This window comes from Cetorhinus maximus, chromosome 10, assembly GCF_964194155.1.
Source record: "Cetorhinus maximus chromosome 10, sCetMax3.hap1.1, whole genome shotgun sequence".
Taxonomy (NCBI): Eukaryota; Metazoa; Chordata; class Chondrichthyes; order Lamniformes; family Cetorhinidae; genus Cetorhinus; species Cetorhinus maximus.
This window is the reverse complement of record NC_135888.1, coordinates 8,960,937-8,983,103: the sequence shown is the minus strand read 5'-3', so window position 1 is coordinate 8,983,103 and position 22,167 is coordinate 8,960,937. Positions and strand designations below refer to the sequence as shown.

The window sequence follows — 22,167 nt, the reverse complement described above, 5'->3', positions numbered from 1 at the left end:
ACATAATTAGGTAGCTTAAATGGATTTGAATACTATACCTAGATTATAACATCAGATTTCATTACAAATAGGAGATTTATAAGAAAGCATTCTTAAATCCTGAAATAATACCCATAGAATTGTTGAAATATTGTGACAGTCTTTCATCTCAATGGTTAGCAATTATCACTAAATTGTAACGAACAAAATACTATCATTGCAAACCATGCAAATTAAGGCACAGATTCAAGTCACACAATGATTTTTAAACTGACGTGATATCAGAGAGGCAATCTCAATCGTACTGGAATTCGTAACATTTACATGGCATTAGTGTTTGCAATTACTGTGATCAAAACACAATTAAATAGTACAGGGAGACAGCCCCAACCATTGCATAAAGTTTACAAAGTGGTTTTCTTTTTTCAGTGCATGGAAGATGAACTACAAATAAGCTCCTTGCTACGGCACAAAAGGGGCCAGCAAGACACATTCTGTGGCTGGATTGAACCAATCCGAGAACTCACCCTGCCTTCAGATATTTAGAGCTCTTGATTAACACTCAAAGAAAGGACACGTGTAACTTCCAATGTAAAACCACGGAATGATACAGCAGAGGCGGCCGCCATTTGGCCCATCGTGCCTGGGCTAATCATGATTATTAAGGCTGTAATGAAATGGTACCAGGCAGCCTTCATCCCGGAGACGCGATACAAACATCTTACTGCTAAATTCCAAAGTTAGGAGTAGATAGAAAGGCTGGAACGGGCTCATAGTCATTTATGGCATAGACTACAACCAACAAGGCCTGTCTTACCATCACTGCTTGTACAACCAAATCCCTTTAACTCTTTAATATATTTGTCATTTGTAGTAACATTTTGAACGTGAGGAATTGATATACTCATTGTTTATTTCAAGGTCCACTTTGTTACTAGGACAGATTCTACTTTGCCTTTTAATTTATTCCTACTGTATCGTCCACTGCCGATAACTCAGTCATTATTAGTGCTAAGAAAATATTGAGTTATCCAGTAATTCAAATGAAGCAACGTAATGATACGGGGAAAATTGGAATTCAGCCCTGAACAAAAAAATCAGATCATCAGATAATTGGCTTTGAATTATTTGCCTCTTCCTGAAAAAGGGGGATTCATGGTCTTACTGCACGGTACACTGCTGCCGCTCAAGATGGCAGCTCACCACCAGCTTCTCAAGGGCAATTAGGGATGGGCAATAAATGCTGGCCCAGCCAGCGATGCCCACATTCTATGACTGAATCAAAACAAACTCATCGGAAGTACGAAATCTGGTCATTTTTCTCCTCCGCAAACTTTAAAAGTCGGAGCTCAATTGTCTTTACCCCTCCAGCCAACAAAAATCAAACTCAGCACAATCAGGTTTTGAACCTGGACTCTTCCTGGTGTACACAGCTCGCCACCAAAGTGCATGGTGCATTTCCCCATTGAACTACCTGGGGCATGAGGGCAGGGGACTAACTGGATTCAGGACTATTTTATCTTTTAAAAATGTGGAAATTATTTGCAACATTTATAAATGCACACAAGCCACTTTTTGCAGCAAAAGGTTAATATATCAAAGTTAAAACTTATGAAACTCCTCTATTCTCAAGCAGCTCAGCTTCATCAAATGAGTATTGAACACATAATGGTAAAACTCTTAAAGGGTTCGAGGAGTCTTTATTCTTGAAGTTTGTAATGTTAGAAATGTAAACAACCTGCTGTAATAAGCAGTCTCTTGCCTTTTTATTTTGCTTTTTTTAAGGAGAACAACCGATTTCTGAGCAACAGCTAAGGAACAGAATCTGGTTTTATCCGACTAATCAAACATTTTTAATCACGGTGAATAGATTAGTAGGTGGCAACTAGTGACAATACAAAATGTTGATTTTGTAGTGGCCTTTAATCTTAATACTCTCTTCTGACACCCATTCCTATAATTACCTGTAAGGTAGGTTTGTTGAAATAATTTGGCACTGTCTGAAAATTTCCACCATGTACAGCATGTAAAAATTCAGAAGAAAGTTTAGACAAAAGGATTAATGTGCATAGCTTAAAGCTGATCTCGTGTCCACAAAGCTTGGTTACAGGGATGTCATAACATGCATTGAAGTAAAGGATTAGTGAACAGCACACAAGTTTATCACAGATCAGTGCCTATTTCACCAAACGCTCTGGCATTCTTAGTGGTCAATTTAAGAACTATTGGATCAATTTTAAAAGGCAGATAAGATTATGTCCTTAGTTTTTGCATGCAATATAACTAAATCATATATTGAATGAGGCATGAATAATATCTGAAAGCAGCAAAATAATATAAGTTAAATGTGCATTTTTAACACACACACACACAACACACGCTCTCTCTCTCAAAATAAAATTGGTTATTGTATAAATGCCCAACTAAAGTTTCTGTTATCCGGAATTTTGGAAAGGTCTGATACTCAGGCTGAGACTTTTATAAAATGATGGAGGTTCCGTTGTCACGCTGGTTTCTGGGTGGGGGTCCATGGCAGGAGGAGGGATTTTGCCCGGGATTTTGCCACGAGAAGGCAATTAAAAGTTGGCAGGTGGTGAAAGTGGTCAATTAAGGACGGCGGGCAGGCCTTCTGTGCTGCCAATCCAACCTGAGGGCGAGCAGCTCCAGAGGCTCTGGAGCAGTGGTTACAAGAGAAGTGACCACTGAAGAATTACGCCTCAAAATGGAGGCACCCCTTGGAGGGGTGAGCATAGCAGGCAGCCACCGGGAGAATGGAAAGGAAATCTCTCTGGTGGCAGCGTTGGGGGCCGCAACGAGGCCTCCCTGGGTCATGGGACCCCTGGCTCCATTGGAACCCACACTCCCGCCCACCCGCTTGGGAAACTGCAGGATGATGGCGGACCCTCTACAAGGTGGGCTGCCATTCCGCTTGCTGGTAACATGCCGGTGGCCTGGGAAAATTGTCCTCAACTGGGCCTTTAGTTATTAAATTTGCTTCCCACCCCCCCCTCCCCACCCATTTGGTGGGCAGCCAAGTCGCAGCCGGTCCCTTGGCTGGAAAACTCCCCTGAGGCGAGCAGGACTGAGTCGGGAAGCTGTTCTGACATGGCTCCCTTGATCTTTTGCCTGGCTTCCCCGCCTCCCATGCTCCCAGCCCATTGTGCCAGGGCTTGTAAAATTCTGCCTTCTTGTGTCAAAAAAAGCCTACTGCAGTGAGAGAGGAGCTTTTTTTTCTCTCCTCTTTCTCTCTCTCTTTTTGGTCTACCAAGCTGCAAGGTCAAAGTTCTTTGACAAAGAAAAGAATTCACATTTATAGTTTTATATTATTCATTCACGGGGTGTGGGCTTCGCTGGCTAGGCCAGCATTTATTGCCCATCCCTAGTTGCCCTTGAGAAGGTGGTGGTGAGCTGCCTTCTTGAACCGCTGCATTCCATGTGGTGTAGGTACACCCACAGCGCTGTTAGGGAGGGAGTTCCAGGATTTTGACCCAGTGACAGTGAAGGAATGGCGATATATTTCCAAGTCAGGGTGGTGAGTGAGTTGGAGTGGAACTTCCAGGTGGTGGTGTTCCCATCCATCTGTTACCCTTGTCCTTCTAGATGGCAGTGGTCATGGGTTTGGAAGGTACTGTCTAAGGAGCCTTGGTGAGTTCCTGCAGTGCATCTTGTAGATGGTACACACTGCTGCCACTGTGCATCAGTGGTGGAGGGAGTGAATTTTTGTGGACATGATGCCAATCAAGTGGGCTGCTTTGTCCTGGATGGTGTCGAGCTTCGAATGTTGTGGGAGATGCACTTATCCAAGCAAGTGGGGAGTATTCCATCACTCTCCTGACTTGTGCCTTGTAGATGGTAGACAGGCTTTGGGGAGTAAGGAAGTGGGTTACACGTTGCACTATTCCTAGCCTCTGACCTGCTCTTGTAGCCACAGTATTTATATGGCTAGTCCAGTTCAGTTTCTGGTCAATAGTAACCCTCAGGATGTTGATAGTGGGGGATTCAGTGATGGTAATGCTATTGAACATCAAGGGGCAATGGTTGGATTCTCTCTTGTTGGAAATGATCATTGCCTGACACTTGTGTGGTGTGAATGTTACTTGCCACTTGTCAGCCCAAGCCTGGATACTGTCAGGGTCTTGCTGTATTTGGACATGGACTGCTTCAGTATCTGAGGGGTTGCAAATGGTGCTGAACATTGTGCAATCATCAGCGAACATCCCCACTTCTGACCTTATGATGGAAGGAAGGTCATTGATGAAACAGCTAAAGGTGGTTGGGCCAAGGACACTACCCTGAGGAGCTCCTGCAGTGATATCTTGGAGCTGAGATGACTGACCTCCAACAATGACAACCACCTTCCTCTGTGCTAGGTATGACTCAAACCAATGGAGAGTTTTCCCCCCCCGATTCCCATTCACTCCAGTTTTGCTCCTTGATCCCACACTTGGTCAAATGCAGCCTTGATGTTAAGGGCAGTCACTCTCACCTCACCTCGGGAGTTCAGCTCTTTCGTCCATGTTTGAACCAAGGCTGTAATGAGGTCAGCAGCTGAGTGGCCCTGGCAGAACCCAAACTGGGCATCAGTGAGCAGGTTATTGCTAAGCAAGTACATAATAGCACTGTTGATGACCCCTTCCATTACTTTATTGATAATCAAGAATAGGCTGATGGGGCGATAATTTGCCGGGTTGGATTTGTCCTGCTTTTTGTGTACAGGACATGCCTAGGCTACTTTCCACATACCCAGGCAATTTTGCACATACCTGGGTAGATGCCAGTGTTATAGTTGTACTGGAACAGCTTGGCTAGGGGCGCAGCAATTTCTGGAGCACAAATCTTCAGTACTATTGCCGGAATATTGTCAGGGCCCATAGCCTTTGCAGTATCCAGTACCTTCAGCCATTTCCTGATATCACATGGAGTAAATCAAATTAGCTGAGGACTGGCATCTGTGATGCTGGGGACCTCCGGAGGAGGCTGAGGTGGATCATCCACTCGGCACTTCTGGCTGAAGATTGTAGCAAATGCTTCAGCCTTATCTTAACCTTAATCAAATCCCCAGCACGTCCAACAACACGTCATAATCAATTAGTTGCCAGTGAAGTATAGCATGTTAGTTTTGTAGGCAAATACAGCAGCCAATTGGCGTTCAGAAAAGCCCTGAACAGAAGGCTCCAGTGCTCCAGGGAAAGGGTTGAGTGGGACTAGCTGACTTGCTCTTGCAGAGAGCTGGCATGGGCACAAAGGACTGAATGGCCTCTTTTCTTCCAACCATTCTATTCCCATGCCTCATCGACAGCAATGAGATAAATAGCCAGTTAATCTGCTTTTGCATGTACTGTTTGCAGGTGTCGATTTAAGTGTTGATCAGAAATTGTTGGAGAATTCCCCAGCTCTCCTTCAAATATCACCAACCGGATCCTTTATATTCACCTGAACAAGTAGGCAGGGCCTTGGGTTTAATATCTCATCCAAAACAAACATAGGAATCTACAGGCCTATAAAGACCCTGGAAAATATCCACCTGCCCTTTCCCAGTCTTGACCAGATAACATATTCTATGACGCTTCTCATATCCATCTATCATTTCTTTCCTGTAGGAACTGATCCCAGCTCCCTTGTGAATTTGTTGCGACAGTCAGGCCCCAGAGTGTCCCTCCAGCAGTTCATTCCATACATTCATCACTCTGAGTAAAGTAGTTTGTCAACAGTACTCTATAACGAGTTACCAGGAAGTGCACAATACAAGCCATTTGCTGATTTTCTCTCCCAGCTCACCCCCAACCCATTCAACACCTTCCCCAATGGTAATCTAGGATCAAAACTCGCTAAGTAGGGAACTGTGAATATGAAGTAACAGCTGCGGCCAGATAAACCTATTAAAAAATCCAAATCTTTTTGTTTCCAGTACATTGAGATGGAAGGATGCAATTCCCAACATACATAACTTGCATGTGATGTAAATAATATGTGGGTGTTCCAACTGCTATCGCTCCCACAATAGTGCCTCTTTAACATGAAAATGTCACATAAAAAGGTTTGGTTTTATTACTTTAACCCCATAATACTCCTTCTTAAACCTTCTTCCATTAGCGATGGTATTAAAAAATATAATGCATTATTGATAAGAATCTTTCAAAACAATAAATACTGCAGCATCTATGATGTTCTTCCAATGACTTTTTCCCTACATGAAAAGTAAGCAGACAGTCTGGAAAGCTATTTAAAAAAAATACAAAAAGAGAAAAGATCCTTCTCTGCCATACTTCAATATTTGTGTATTGTGGTACAGACTCACACAGACCAGAAGAGTCTGTCGGGTTCCAATCCTGCTGCTGCCCAGTTAGCCAGTCTCTGCTGGGGAGGTGTGGGGGTTGTACAAAAGGGTCTCACTATCCCCCACCCCTTCCCTCAGCCAAAGAAAAATAAAACAGCAGGTTAAGAATATGATCCTGACCACAATTTAGCAACCACTTATGGAGTGTGCGTAGCTGAACATTGGGAGGGGACAGGGTCAGGTCTGGCTGCAATGGTCCTCGTGATTCTACGTGTCCAAAACTCACCATCCAGGCTGACATGTGCCCTCTGCTGTCTACTGTACTGTGACCTATCATAACGTAATGCTGTCAGGAGAAAGACAACGAGGGAGAACACTGGAGACATAAGAGTCATAGAATGGTACAGGCCAGTCAGCCCATCATGTCTGTGACAGTAGCTGATATAATTCAAAGGAGAAAGAGGGATAAATGCACACCTGGGTATAGGTATTAAAAATTTGATTGACATATTGCTCGGCTGAAGTGGTGAGTTTTACCACTTCTTATCTGGACCACTAAATAGACAAACACTTCACAGCATTCAAGCTCAGGAGAGGTAAAAATCAGCAGGAAACCCATCTGACCTACAATATACGCCTCGGAGACAGAGCCCAATTTTAATTCCATGCAAATGGGTGGGTTTTGAATGGGTTAAGATCAGCCACTGGCAACCTGGGCCTATCCGACACTTCTATCTACAGGAAGACATCACAGAGGCAGGTAAACAGCAAGAGGATACAAAACAGGAGTCAACACATTGGCTGCTAAAGCTGTAAGATGGTTTCCTGTTTTAAACGTACATAGCAGCAAATAGTGGGATTCACTGTGATGCAAGTCACACTGCGTGCCCTCAGCTACTTACTTGGTTATTGCCCTAACTCTAATTTCCTCAGCTGTTGAGGTTATAGAGAGTCAAAGTCTCTCGTTCCCATATTGTTTCCTTCATTTCGCTGATGGGAAAATTAATTTTCCCACAAAATAGGAGGCCTCTATTTGTTCAGTAAACTGAGAAATGGTTTTTAAGTATCAGCAATCTAAACAGAGAGGGAATGAGGGTGTATTCTGATCCTCCCAACCCTAACACAATTCCCTAATGACATGCTCTCCCCAAAAATTCTTCACACCGCTAAACTAGTTCCCCAACAGCTGTTGTGCAAGAAGGATGACCAGAGGGGAGAAAGAAAAACCGTATGGAGGTTAATCAAAATCTGGTTAAGAAAATCTGCAAATGTTTAGTAACTTTAAAAGCAGATGCTGCTGTCATTCAGAGTTGAATGGCACTGTTGGTAAAGAAGTTCTTGCCATTCAAACGTGTATAAGGCATTTAAAACACCCCATTCTTAAGGTTGGATTCTGATTCTTTTACCAAATGTTTGAAGCTTTTGTTTGTCAAAGTATAAAAATAGGATATTATTTGGAACAAAGGAATTGAAAGCATATTATGCATCACTGCATTTGTAAATGTTGCACTTAGTTTAACTGACGGAGCATTGATTGGAATGGTAAGAGCAGTTATGAATTGCAGGATAATCTCAGTTAGCTAGAAAAAGTCATGGTCACAGCTCAAAGTGCACCTTCTGAGGGCTCATTCTTACAGCAATTACTGCTTTAATTATTTTACTAACATTTTTCACATTTCCTTTTTCAAAAACTTTATTTCGCATGTCATTCATTCATAACGGCCCAGGAGGAATTGAGAGAATTAGCTGGCAAAATAAAAGAAATGGCACATCCAGTTTGGGAGAGGGAATGGGGTTGACCTTCGCTTCTCCATATCCATGGTGAAGAGATGGCCGTGATTTTGAGGCACAGGCCTCATTTTTTAAAAAAAAAATCACACCAGAAAGCAGGCGCCTAACCAGAATCGCAATGCTGCTCACTAGATGAAGGTTGGGCCAGTGTATCAGGCTACCCTGGCATTAAATGCAATTCTGGGGCGGCTTTGTGGATTCTGGAGAAACCTCCTGCTCCTTTGGGGCCCACAAAAATAATATCAAACTTTCCCTGGCTGGCCTCTTCTCTGCCGTCCATGGAAATTATTGGAATGTTGCGCAGCACACGTTCCAATCATTTCCAAACTGAAATGACAATCGGAGCCCTCGTTTTGCATATTAAAATTGGGCTACTGCCTGGAACAGGCAGGCCCCGGTGGTAAGTCCCTTTCAAAGTGATACCGGTCTCTTCAACGTTAACGGGATAGTGAGGCTATCAACTTCATTCTAAGGTCATTAACACCCCATTAAGGCCAGGAGAAAACAAGTGAAATCATCTTCAAAGTGTTTCTCGAGAATAAGAGTGCAGAATCTTGTATATTTTTTAAAAATGATATATGTATTTGCTTTCTTTTTCCAATTTCCTCCCCCTTTAATTTCCCCTCCTCTCCTGGGGGCAGTGATTCATGGTGAGGCAGAGTGACATGGCAGGCTATGGCAGCTGGTTTTCTTCATGTGCAAGGAGTAGAGGGGGAATGTCAACCAGCTATTCCACTGGGATGAACATCACAGCGGAGTCCATTGTTGTCCTCACCAGGTGTCGCCATGTGCAGAGACATCCACCAGTGCTCAATGGACAAAAGTCAGAGGTGGGTGCCCTGATTGACTATTCCCATTCCTGGCCCAGGTACTCAGTGTAACTGCACCTTCCCTATCCATAAGCTTGGCACCAGCCAAGGATTAAACATTCCCTGGAAGTATATGATCATTATCACTCAATCATCAGGGCAACTCAATATTGACTTCCCCAACAAACCTTTTAAGTCCAATTGGCAGCAGGACAAATGGAGATGGAGCTTTTCCAACAACACCCATTCCCTAAGAATAAAACATATACAAAACAAACTGCCAGCTGCCTTAAAACAGTGCTTTTTAACTGATGTGTTCGTTCCCTTGTAGAAAATGGCAGCACCAATATCAAACAACTTGTAGAAATTAACACTCCAATTACACCACAGCTACTGATGTCCTCCTGTGAACTCCTGAGCATTTTTAAAACTAGGCGTCAGACTGCACTGGAGCTATAATAAGAAACAGGAAATGACTTTCTTCAAGGTGTGTCACACTGCTCTCCTCCAGAATCACGTCCAGGCTTGACTTCACAATTACACTGACACACGTACGTCACAGTGAAGTAAAAAAAATACTGCAACATAAAGATGACAGTATAACTGTAATCTTAAGATTACAGCAGAAATGATAATCTCAGACAAAGAACATGCTGGAAAACTGTATACACTCTATTACTAAACTCCTGTCCGTCAGCTCAGCAGTGACAATGGGTGGAATCGTCCCAGATTTGCACAAAGTGCGACAGCGGGCAGGGAAAAGGACGTTTTACCCGCCGGCCGCAATTGCGGGTTTTCGCGGCTCATCATCCCATTCCTGGCACGTTCCACCTCATTAATAACGTAGCCCCGGGAGACATGCCGGATCGCGGGTGGGGAAGCCTCTGCCCGCCCCGCTGTCACCACAGGCCTTCGGTAGCCTGGGCGCCATATTGGAAGGGCGCTCTTGCGCAGAGCTCACACTCTCTAAAGGGATCAGAAGCTGCTGCAAAGTCATGGCTGCCAAAAGGGTCCCAAATTTAGCGACGCCTCCCTCGGGCGCCTACCAGACCAGTGGAGGCCCGCCGTGAAGTCTTCTACCCCACCCCCACCCCGTTCTGGGCAAAGAGCAGCAAGCAAGGTCACCTCATGGAAGGGCCATGAGGGCTCGAAACGTTGACTGATTTCTTCTCCGCCGATGCTGCCAGACTTGCTGAGTTTTTCCAGGTAATTCTGTTTTTTTTTTTATTTTGTTTTGGATTTCCAGCATCCGCAGTAGCTTTTAGCTTTTTGTTTTTAGCAAGGTCACCAGTCCGGCATGGGAGGCAGTAGCAGTGGTGGTCAGCACCAATGCCCTGCAAAACAGGACAGCCACTCAGTGCCGAAAGAGGATGAATGATCTCCTCCGTTCTGCCAGGGTGAGTCGCTCTTCATCATCACTCAACTCACACACTCCCAAACCCATCACCCATCCACAGGGATCTCACTCTCTGCCAGTTCAAGGGACATCACCATTCACTCTCCCACACACACACCTACATCTGCCCTACGGATCATTTCCTCATCCCATCCATAGCACCACTCACCACCCACACATGCCAGGCATCCTTCTCATTTCTCATCTGGCCTGGCGGGTGTCCTGCTTACACTCTCTCCATCTGTTTTCATGCAGAATGAGCTGGCACACAACAAAAGGGAGAGGTCACAGACTGATGGAGGAATATCTGACATCAAGGTCCTCACAGACTTTCAGAGCCATCCAGCTGGCCGGCAAAGATCGGGACCGTTCCTGTGCTGACAGTGAGGTTGGCAGTACTCAACCAAGTGCAACTTCCATTACACAACCGTGCTGTGAGTGAGTTCCCCTGTTCTGCAGTCCCCTACCATGCACTAATTATCTCTCCTTGCTTTCACAGGCACATCTGGGAAGCAGCTGGGTGGGTCTATGAGCCAGGTCCTCATCTAAAGTCCCAAAGACACCTCGGAAGGAGGGTCTGATGACACCCTAATTGAAGACCCATCACAGTTGCTCACCCACACCCTCCACCAGCGCAGAGACACACACCTCGGTGGGACCTAGCTCCAGAGTAGCCTTGGGGTCACAATCTTGTGAGCACATCACACTGTCTGATCCACAGCAGATGGAGGCAGGGACTTCCCAGGTCTCCGGCATTCGGAGGACTGCTGGAGGCCATAAATCTGCTGAGTCTGAGTCAGATGAGGAGCCTCTGGACTTGGTCATATCTCAGTTGCTGGAGCTGCAAATGCAAGCTCGGGAACATCAGGAAGGGATGTCCACTGCATGGCACGATGGAGGAGTCCATCCGTCTTCAGTCTAAGGTGATTGCACCGGCACGCCAATGCACTGAGGTCAACACTGGTAGGATGGCAGCCACCACGGAGAGCTTGGTCCAGGACATCGCTCCTGCACTGCTGCGCAGGCTCAACTCCATTGCTGACACCAGAATTGGCCTCCAACAGTGTCAACATGAGAGGGGTGCTGGGCAGCTCCATCTCACTCCAACTTCCCTTTCTCCTCAAGGGGTCAGCCAGAGGCCCTCAGACACCCAAAGGGAGGAGGATCAGCAGCTGCACACCCCAGAGCTATCTGCCCAGGTGACTCAGTGAGTGTCTGGCCCATTGGAATCCCCTCTTCCTGTGACCCCGGCAGCTCCAGCTCCACAGGCTGAGGAGAATGCCATTGCCAAGCAGCCAGACCCCGAGAGCAGGCAGGGGCCCTCCAGGTCTCAGCCCTTCAGAGGACACCTACCAAGGTCATCACAGACAGGCATAGCAATCAGAAGGCTGTTTCCATCTCCATTGTGCATGTCGGGGGAGCACCAAGATGTAGCGGCAGGGTTAAGATGTAACTCTTTTGAGTTAACCAAGTAAACTAAATTAACAAAATTGTTGCACAGCTTGAGCATGGGTGTTAATCACTTGTACTTAATGTTCACTATTGTAAATAAACTCCCAAGAATGTCTCCTTGCCTATGGCTCCTTTTTCTGATGAGCAGTGTTCGTGTCACTCAGATGTGAAACCTTGGTTCCTGCACAAGATAAAGGCAGGTGTCTCAGTCCAGGGCCTCTTCCCTGTGCAGCGTGTAACCTTCAGACCAAAGTGATGGTCCGGCCTCACACTCACTGGACACATTACTGATGCCTGCACCTCGATGGTGCTGGTCATTGCTGCCAGAATGTCGTGGGCATGTGTCACAGAGTTCCATCATTCTCTCTGTGTGCTCTCAGCACCTTTAAGGTGGGGCTGGCCCCCATCTCTTCAGCATCTGTGACCGGTGATGCTGTGCTCCTGAAGGGATCAGGTGCTGAAGGCTGACAATGGATCAGGTGCTTTGTAAAGTTTCACAGCTGTGTCACTATGATATGACCCTGATCACAGAGCACAAGTGAGCTGCCTTCAGCCAATCAGGAATCAGACATTGTCAGAAGCTATGTGAAGATCTATGGAGTGTCCTCACTGCATGTTGTCATCATCGTCCTGGAATCTAGCAACTATTAGGGCCTCCACTGTGTCCCCCTGACATGAGTCTCAGCACTGAGGGTATGTACGCTGCCATCAGCCACACAGGAGTCATGCAAGGTGAGGATGTCAGGACTGTCCTCGCTGCATCTCATCATCACCCTCCACAAATCTTGCAGCTATGAGGGCTTCCCGAGCGTGCCTGCCTCATCTGGCCAGTGCAATGGCCTCATCGCCGGCATCCTCGCCATCCAGGATGTTATCACCGCCATCCCCTTCGGCAGAGGATGATCTCCTCAGCCAAGTCCTCCCCCAGGTGCAGGGCCAGGTTGTCAGCAAGTGACGATCATGTGGGACATCCTCATTGCTCCAGCAAACCTGTCAAGGCACTGGAACCTCGTTTCCAATATGCCTGTCGTTTGCTCCACCAAAGTGTGGGTTACAGCAAGAGTCTCATTTGGCTGTCGATCTGCTGCGGTCTGAGGGCATCGTACTGGCGACATCAGCCATGCCCTCTGTGGGTAGCCCTTGTCCCCAAGGAACCAACCTTGCAGCCTCTCTGGACCCTGGAAGATGTCAGGGATCCAACACCTGCTAAGGACATAGGAGTTGTGGACGGTCCCTGGAAATCGTGCGCAGACCTGTCGGATGCATTTCTGGTGGTCAACATCAGTTGAACATTCAGCCAGTGGAAGCCCTTGCGGTCGACGTAGTTGACTGTTTGCTGCCACGGAGATCTAAGCGCCACGAGTGCAGTCGATGGCACCCTGCACCTGTGGAAAACCAGAGATCTGCGCAAATCCCAGTGCTCTTACTTCCTGGCTTTCCTGATCCCAGTCAAAATGCACAGAGTTCTGTGCCTTCGCAAAGATGGCATCGATGACGTCCTGGATACACTTGTAGGTGGAGGCTTGCGAGATCCTGCACAGGTCATCACTGGAGCCCTGGAAGGAGCCACTGGCATAAAAATTGAGCACTGCAGTCACTTTCACAGCCACTGGCAGTGGATGCCCTCCATGTCCCTTTAGCACCAAATCCTGTAGCAGGTGGCATATGTTACCCACCAATTCCCTAGACATGCGCAGTCTTCAGTGACACTGGTTCTTGGTCACCTGCAGGATTGACTGGTGCCGTCTATAGACCCTGTGTCTAGCAAGGTGCCTACAAGCGAAGGCTCTCTGTGGATCTTCAGCTGCGTGCACAGCAGGCCCTGCTGCCCCTTCATGAGGGAGGTGCTCCTCCCTTTGCTGGGCCAGGCGCCTCCATCACTCTCTTCCTCTTCTCTGCTCCCTGTAAGCTATGAAGCATTCCGCTAAATCACCAGGCTCCGTGATCCTGATGTTCTCCTCCTGCAGGATCAAAGAGAGAGATGCTTGAGTTAACATAAGTGTTCTAAGAACCTCTCTTGGTTAAGTCTGAAGGTCTGAAAGTCACATATGCAGAAGAGTGCTGGCCACCACTTGGATCGCCAGTATGCAGTGCTGTCCAAAATCCCACCTATGTCCACCCCACTCCACTTGACTGATTAACAACAGCTTTGGCCACTGGACTGCAGGCTGTGCTCTCAGTTCAAGCACAGGCATTCTCCTAACACACTGCAAGGCTGCGCTGTTAGCTGGAACCATGATGGTCCAAACCTGAATAAAGACATTGCAAGAGGCTGTGAGCACCTCCACCAGTGACTGCCCCATGGCCACCATTCACAAGGGGATTGAACAACTGCTCAGTTGGTCAACTTCTCTGCTGCCCCCTAAAACACACATTAAGTTGCAGTCTGTGCCCGAGGGGTGAAAGGTTCTGGAGCATCTGGTGGCACTTTCATGCCTTTGCGTTGCTTGAGTGGGCAGAAAAGCTTCAGAGGCCTAACTCCAAGCATGTCAATGGAGCTGCCGCTGAACGGTCTCAGCAGTGGAAGAATGCTCACGTTTGACAAGCTTTTCCAGGTATTTGGCCGCTTCCCTCAATCCCTCCTCATTCCCTGCCAACCAGCCCCTCCCCCGGCATGTGCTCGAGTATTTCCTTCAGTCTGTGCTGCCTTGCCCCATCCCACCACCCCCCCCACCCCCAACCCCCACCACCACCTGACCTGCACTGGAGGCCTTGCCCCAGTACCCAGTACCACACTGGAAGCCAGTGGTGTGCACTCACCTCCAAAGTTCAGGTCACCAGGTGCATGCCAATGTGAACAGTAAATTTGACATGGGGGGGAGGTGGTTCCAGCGAGCGGGGCTTATAATTAGATGCAAATATATTAAAATGACATTCCCGACATGCAGCAGCAGAAAACGCAGCCTGGCCATTGACAGGTGGAGCGGACAATCACAAACTGGTTTCCCGACAGCATAAAACCGATTTTTGGCCTTCTTGCCATGTTGTCCCCCCATTGCCCACCATGACGCCCGACACCATCAGGGATGGAAAATTTCAGCCAATGGGGCTAAATCACATACATGCACAGGATGATGTCTTTACTTTACCCACTATAAGCCCTCACAATAAACAAAATTAATGTATTCAGCTTGATTCATTGAAAAAAACTTCCAAAGAAACTCATGTTTAAATTAATCGTCCCATATTTCGTTCACTTCTTTAAATAACAGGTAATATTAAATACGCTGCATATACAAAAAATAATCAGCTTTTCATAAAATCGGATGGCCTCCAGGTTGGATTCCGTCCTTTACAAATATTTTGTGTAGGCAAAGCCCTTGGGTACATAGCATTTGGTTGTGCCCCCAATTTGGAAAGTGCAAACTCTAATATTCCAGTTATCAATGTAGTTCTAAAAATTTGATTCTACACTTATGTAACCATGTTCCCTTGTGACCTGAATTGATACTTTGTAAGATAAAGTATCAGCTTCTTTGGTATGTTTAAATAAAAGTTATGATCAGCTATTGCAATTTGCGGGCTGCTTATTATATTCAAGTCGGTCCAATAAAAAAGCACAGGAAAAAAAACTGTAGGTTACCATGCTGAACATACCTACTTGTAAAAGCATTTCAGAACCAGTGTTCTTCCAAAGAGCTGTTGATTTATGCGGCTGCATCCCATCTCATTAAATGTTTGTCGCTGTCAGTCTGAGGTAGTGTTCACAGCAGGCTGCCATGTCATGTCACACCAGGTATCACGATTCAACAGAGGTTAATAAGTATAAACTATTCTGCTACAGAACAGTTTACAGATCTCAGCTGCACCATTTAACATGTCAGGTCAATGTGTAACTTATTTGTACACTTAAATAATTTTGTGTCGGATCTACAGGATGTAGTAAGACTCCGGAGTTAGGTAAACCAGGCTGAATTTGATTCAGCATTTTGAACTTTGCACTACACAGTGACCACAGCTCTTCACCAATGTTAAGGAAACACAATGTTGGACCAGTTTGCATTTAAAGAAAATCTTTCAGAAGCTCAATAACCTCAACAAAGATTTTCCTATGTAAGCATTTACTGCCAGTATCCATGGTGATGGATTTTCATGCTGTAGCTATGAAATTCACATTGTTGCCACTAACCACTTAAGACCCTGTTGGGAAGCCTAGTGAATGCCTGACAAAAGTTGATGTAAAGCAATAGTTGTTGTCTTTTGTTAGTTGCCAGCCTTCTAGCAGAGTACTATTATGCCCCAGTGATTGAAGTGGCCATGTTAAAACCCTATATATAAAAAGGGCCTAAATTTTAGTGACAGGCATGAAGTGTGATAATGCAGTGGACAGCTATGTGGGGTAGACCCTTTATTTTTTAAGAATGACATCACACTGATTCTCTCTGGAAAGCCCAATATTTGGCAAAAGAAAATCTTCCAAAATAACTAAGAGCCAGGCTTAAGTCAGAAACTCACACACAAAAAAAAAATAAGAAGTGAAACAAATTGAGCCCTTGTCTTGTGAATTCACAGAATCGGACGCAGAATAAATATGTTGGGGACTTTAGATCAGAAACTCCAGACTAAGCACTCTACCATGCATCAGTCAGACACATTACAGCCCAGACAGTATGCAGACGTGTAGGCAAGTGTTTGCAAATTCTCGGTAATCCAAGTTTAGTATTAGCAGAGAAATCCTGGTAAGCGACAAAAAACGCGTATATAAAGTCTTTAAATTGCATGTTTTTTTTTTCAAACAAATTCCTTGGTGTAGCACAACATTATTAAGTGAGGAGTTTCCGCAAATATGTAACTCCATACTTTATCATAATTCCATGGACGGTGGTAGTATTTTTTTTTCTGATTCTGTCAATTAACTGTCCACAACAATAATTAAATGACTGGCAGGCTTGCTAGTTTCTGTAACTCTCCGGTGTAATGGGGATGTGACAGTCGGTTGTAAACCGGTGTAATAGTTACAATAGCATAAGCAGCAAGTTAACCTTGGGGTTCTGTTCTGCATTGTAAGCTTCACTCTGGTGACTTGGAGACTAGTATCAATCCTTCGATTAAATTACAGCCTTACAAATTTTCCCAATCTTTTTTTTTACACACCTATATCATAATGTATTTTATGGCAATCTTGATATGTTTTGCAATTTACTTAAAAGAACTATTACCTCGACAACCGAGTTATCAGTACACACCCCTACATGTTCATTATTCTGTCCTAACAGGAACAATAATTCACAGATCATAGCAACCACTGTTTGAAAAAAATATATCTGCTTATCATTTTTATAATTTCGATGCGCTCGATTTGATGTCTGGCAACTATTATAAAAATTGAGTCACGCACAATTTCTACCAGCTGCCGCGAAAGAGCAGAATTATCATTTGCAGCCAGTCAAAATCGTTTTAAATCAATCAGTTGTGAATTTAATTCGGAGGAGTAGGAATAGAGACTGTACGACTGAAAGGCGGAATATCGAATCCTTCTACAGCGCGTTGCTTCATTCGGACACACGCCTCAATTCGCCTTTAATTGTTAAAAAATGCAGCCCACCATACGCGCCCAGTGGCATTTATTCTTTCATTCCGAACGGTCTTGCTTCCTGTTTTAAAAATCGTTCTTTTCCAGTTCCATCGTTTCCTGCATCCCCGAGTTTGACGCCGATTTAAACGGATTTTTAATTATTCTGCGTGAATAATGTTGAAAACGGATTTTCCCCTCGTTGACATTTTAAAGCAAACGCAAAACCGACCGTCACTGAACTTCATAAATGGTAGATTTTTTTTTTAAAAAAAAGACCCTTCAATGCCGCTTCGAGTCTAAATGCGTTATTTCCAGGTGGACTTTACCGCGTTCCCTGACACCTATTGGGAGCTACCTGAGCACTTCAGACCTTAGGCTCGTTTTCGCCCATAGGTTAACCCCTCCTAATCGCAGAAGTGGAAGAATTGTATTGAACTTACTCTCTCGAGGGTTAGCCCTCCTAATTCCTGAACATTAAAAAGCCATCAGGCACGTAAAAAAAAAACATAATTAACTGAAGGTTCCATAGGTGTCCAAACCTCACAGCTGGACTGAGAGAGTGTTTAATGCAGCGGTGCGGCTCTAGCCCTCGGGAAGGACTGTCCATGGGGCTTAACAATCTTGGTGAGTTTCCAAGTTTAGCTGACTGTTCAAAGTCCCAGACTCCAGACAGCGACTAAACCCCCGAATAAAGTTGAAAATGGAAATTCCCCTACAAGTAATTATAGGTTAGGCTCTGGTGCCATTTAAACATGGACAGGTAGATGATATGACTGATTCCCACCCCCCCCCACCCCCACCCACCCCCCGCTGGAGTCAACCACCTACTATTGTGAAGACTTTCTATACGCGATCTTTTAACTTTTTAGAAAGTTTGAAGCAGAATAACTCTCGTCACCCACGGAGGGGTTCACGGTATTTGTCATAACGCGGAATAGGGATGAGGTGTGCTTTTTTCTTGCGCTATTCTGGCTGTGTTTAAAGGCCCCCTCTGTGTCCTAACTTGACACGTAAACTCTCAGAAACGTTTAAAAAAGTCCTGCGGCACTTCTCAGTCCCGCACCGCCAAACTTCACAGAGAAAATCCACATGACCCGCATCATGCAATTAGTTACCCCCTCCGCCCTCTCACCTCCCCCCCTCACACATCTCCCTTCCCTCCTCACACCTCCCCCCTTCCTCCCTCACATCTCCCCCTCCCATCTCCCCCCTCTCCCACACACATCCCCCCTCCCCCCCACACATCCACCCTCCCCCCTCACACATCCCCCCTCCCCCCTCACACATCCCCCCTCCCCCCTCACATCTCCCTTCCCCCTCACACATCCCCCCTTCCCTCCTCACACCTCCCCCTTCCCCCTCCTTCCCTCCTCACACCTCCCCCTTCCCCCTCCTTCCCCCACACACCTCCCCCTTCTCCCCTCACACATTCCCCTCCCCCTTTCCCCCCTCCCATCTTCCCCCTTCTCCCCTCACACCTCCCCTTCCCTCTTCACATCTCCCCCTCTCACCTCCCCCTTCCCCCCTCACACCTTCCCCCTCCCCTTCCCCCTTCTCCCCTCACACCTCACCCTTCCCCCCTCACACCTTCCCCCTCCCCCTTCTCCTTTCACACCTCCCCTTCCCCCCTCACATCTCCCCCCTCACAGCTCCCTCTCCCCCTCCCCCTTCCCCATCCTTCCTCCCCCTCACACCTTCCCCCCCTTCTCCCCTCACACCTCCCCCTTCCCTCCTCACATCTCCCCCCTTCTTCCCTCCTCTCACCCACACTTTCTCCTGCCCTCTTCACACCTCTCTCTCTCTCCGCCTTCCTCCTCACCCGTTCCCTTCCCCCAGCTTCCTAATTCCTCAACACAAGTTGGACTGATTGGACTATAATTAAATGCGAAGTTGCGCTCATTATTCAGAGAGCCGATTGGTCAGGGCCGGGACAGGGGAGAATGGGGTTTTTCTCCCCCCACAAAAAGGGAAATCGAATTCTTCAACAACGACTAAATCTTAAAAGATCCATCACGTAAACCAGCGTGTCGACAGAAAGCGCTACTTTTTCTTTAAGTATTCCTAAATAAGCTCTCTCTCTCTCACAGGTTTGTTTTGAGGAACATGAATAACGGGACATTCAGCAAAAGCCACTAATTTTCCTGTGGCCTCCACACATTCACCTTCTCCTCGCTGTTCTCCACCCTCGGATCTATTAGTGGGATATCTGACCTTTTAACATTCAAAGCTTTTAACATTAAAAATGCTCTGGGAGCATTGAACAACTTTTTTTTAAAAAGAAAATTTCCATTCTGAACGAGTGTCTAAATCTAAACAAGGTCGATGCACCTTGTTCAAAGAACGAATCTCGAGGCTTAGATGGAGTGCAACTTGGGCCGCAGATGGAGTGCAACTTGGGCCGCAGATGGAGTGCAACTTGGGCCGCAGTAGCCCCCAATCGACGCAACTGGCACTGGAAGATGTATTTAACAATCAGTCTAAGTTGAATGAAAGGCCTTTTTCAGGGGCATGGCTGTGTCACAGCGATTGGTTTCTAACAGATGATGAAAGTATAAAGGCCGAACTCAACTTGCGTTTCAAAATGTCATTTTAAAAAAAAATGCAGAGCTGGGATGGGGTGGGGGTGGGGGGGTGTCATATTATCTCCTCTCATATTTAGAACTTTGTCCAAATATCCCCACCTGACCATAAGCATTGGATGTGCCGGCTGCAGACAGAGGCTGCGGGGTAAAGCGCCGATACAGGCACCGCCGCTCTAACCAAACTCTCCAGAGCAGAGTTGCCACCCTTCTCCCCAAAACAATGATCATTTTTTTTTTTACAAATCCCGTCTGACGCCTCAAGACAAATTCTCGCCCTTTTAGAATATCTATCTACATATATATATATATATATATAAAGGTTGTCCCAGGAATGTATCTGCGGTGCGGAAAATCCGAGACTGCCCGGGGTGGACGGGGAGTTAGGTTCCGAATCTGGCTGACTCTCTCTCAGTCGAAAGCCGAAGCCAACTCGACACTCAAGGCAACAGAAATGGGAACGGCACGAATTATACAACCGGGGCTATTCCTGCTAGCTGTGTGGAGGGAGGGCAAATTTGTGGGGTTTTTTTTAAAAAACTGTCCCAGGTTTGAACCGTCTTCACTTTTAGGGGATTCGGAGCCGTGTGGTCTTATTTTGCCGGAATGTGTGTTTTTTTAAATGTGTGTGTGAGATATATATATATATATATGTGTGTATAGACGCACACATATACATTATATAAAATATATATATTTAGATGGTGTATGTGCCAAGTCTTTAGTCTGGTTAACGAGCGGCCGGGCTCTGGACCAAGTGATGAATCTGTCTCCACCTCTCACTACCCCCGCCCTCCCCCAAACCAGGGGACATTCAAAATTATAATAAAATAAATAGACAACTCGTCGGAGGAAAAGCAGATACACCTGGGAATGAGAATTAAGCGCACATACACATACTATTCCGCAAACACACACACACACACACACTCTCTCTCTCTCTCTCTCTCTCTATTCCATTCTGTTTTTAACTTGTACAAACACTGGTTACTTTATCGTAAACGAATGCCGCCGCCGATTTCATTTTGCTGTTTCTGATTAAGATAATTATGGAGAAGGGAAATATCTAAGGCATCATTTGAGGTTTGTGGCATGGTTTTATTTCCAAGGCTCAAGTCATTCCTTTGGATACATAATCAGAGCTCTTGTGGGTTCTTTTTTTTAAAAGAAAAATAGATGCAGCACATAATCATGTTAGAATGACTCTCTCTCTCTCTCTCCCATTCAGATACTCCGCCTTGCAATATGTACAGTCCACCCTCTGAACTCCAACAAGGTGTGCAACACTGTAAATCTCGGCATTGTGGCTCATATTAAAATTATGCTGGGTGCATTATGTACAGGAAAATTGTTAAATTAAAAATATTGGCCCGACATATAAAACCCACCAACTTCATCAGCTTTGCTGAGGGATGACTATTGTCCACTTATTATGGCACAATTACTGTCTTTTACAGGATTGAGCTGCTCCAAATGGGGTGACAAGAGAGATTACGAAGGCCGAATCGGGGGTGGTGAAGGGGGAAGGGAGGTACGATCGAAACATCTTCACATTGAAATTAAAACCCATTACATTTCCATACAGTCTCGGTAAGGCATGGGCGCGAGTTACAGGCCGCAAATCTGTGTTATAAGCGGCGCTTTTTCTTTAATGGTTTAAAAATAAGAAAAAAGGATTTGACATTAAATATCCTGAGAGAGGATTGAATTCGTGGAATTTAGGAATACTAGGATGTGGAGGCCCAATTGCTTTTTGATACCATTCTTTTGCATTCTATTTAAAAAAAACAATCCCGAGGTTAAAAGCGACATGGTTAAAAAAAAAGACTCCATCAAGAACACTGACTAGATAGCAAGAGTTACCACGGAAACTGTGTTTTTTTTGGGGGGGTGGGAAATAGCAACTCACTCCCCCCCCACCCCAAGAAATATGGGCAGATGCGACTTTTAACACCGAACCAGCACCCTACCACCCGCCCAAGAAAACCTTAATCCACACACAAAAAGATAATAATAATAATAAACGGTAGTCCCCTTGCGTTCTTTAAACGAGGAGTGTACACACTTACTGTTCATAGTCGTGTTTGCAGTAAACTTTCCTGTCTCGAAAATAACAGCTCCTGGTTAGAGGTTGTTGACACACCGTGCATTGCAAACAATGTTCGTGCCAGGAAGCTTCGTTGACTCTCATTAGAAAGCGATCTTCTATAGGTCTTTGGCAACCGTTACACATTTCTTTATGTTTACAATCAGAGCCTGCATGAGTGAAATAAAAATAATGCGTTGTTTAAAAAAAAGAACCTCTTGCCGGTTGATGCTTCTCCTTTTGCCTATTAACATTAGTGTGAATGGAAGTGACCAGTTCCCAA

At 45.7% G+C, this 22,167-nt stretch overlaps 1 protein-coding gene across 2 annotated transcripts in view; it reads right to left on the bottom strand.

Annotated features, from left to right (window-relative positions):
• The window catches only part of LOC144685434 (LIM/homeobox protein LMX-1.2), a 185,651-nt gene that overhangs the window by 155,852 nt on the left and 7,632 nt on the right, over nucleotides 1–22,167 (bottom strand). For both annotated transcript variants that reach the window (XM_078549922.1, XM_078549923.1), the window contains one exon: nucleotides 21,868–22,054. In XM_078549922.1, the coding sequence (XP_078406048.1) occupies nucleotides 21,868–22,054 (187 nt within the window). The remainder of the gene's footprint in view (nucleotides 1–21,867; nucleotides 22,055–22,167) is intronic.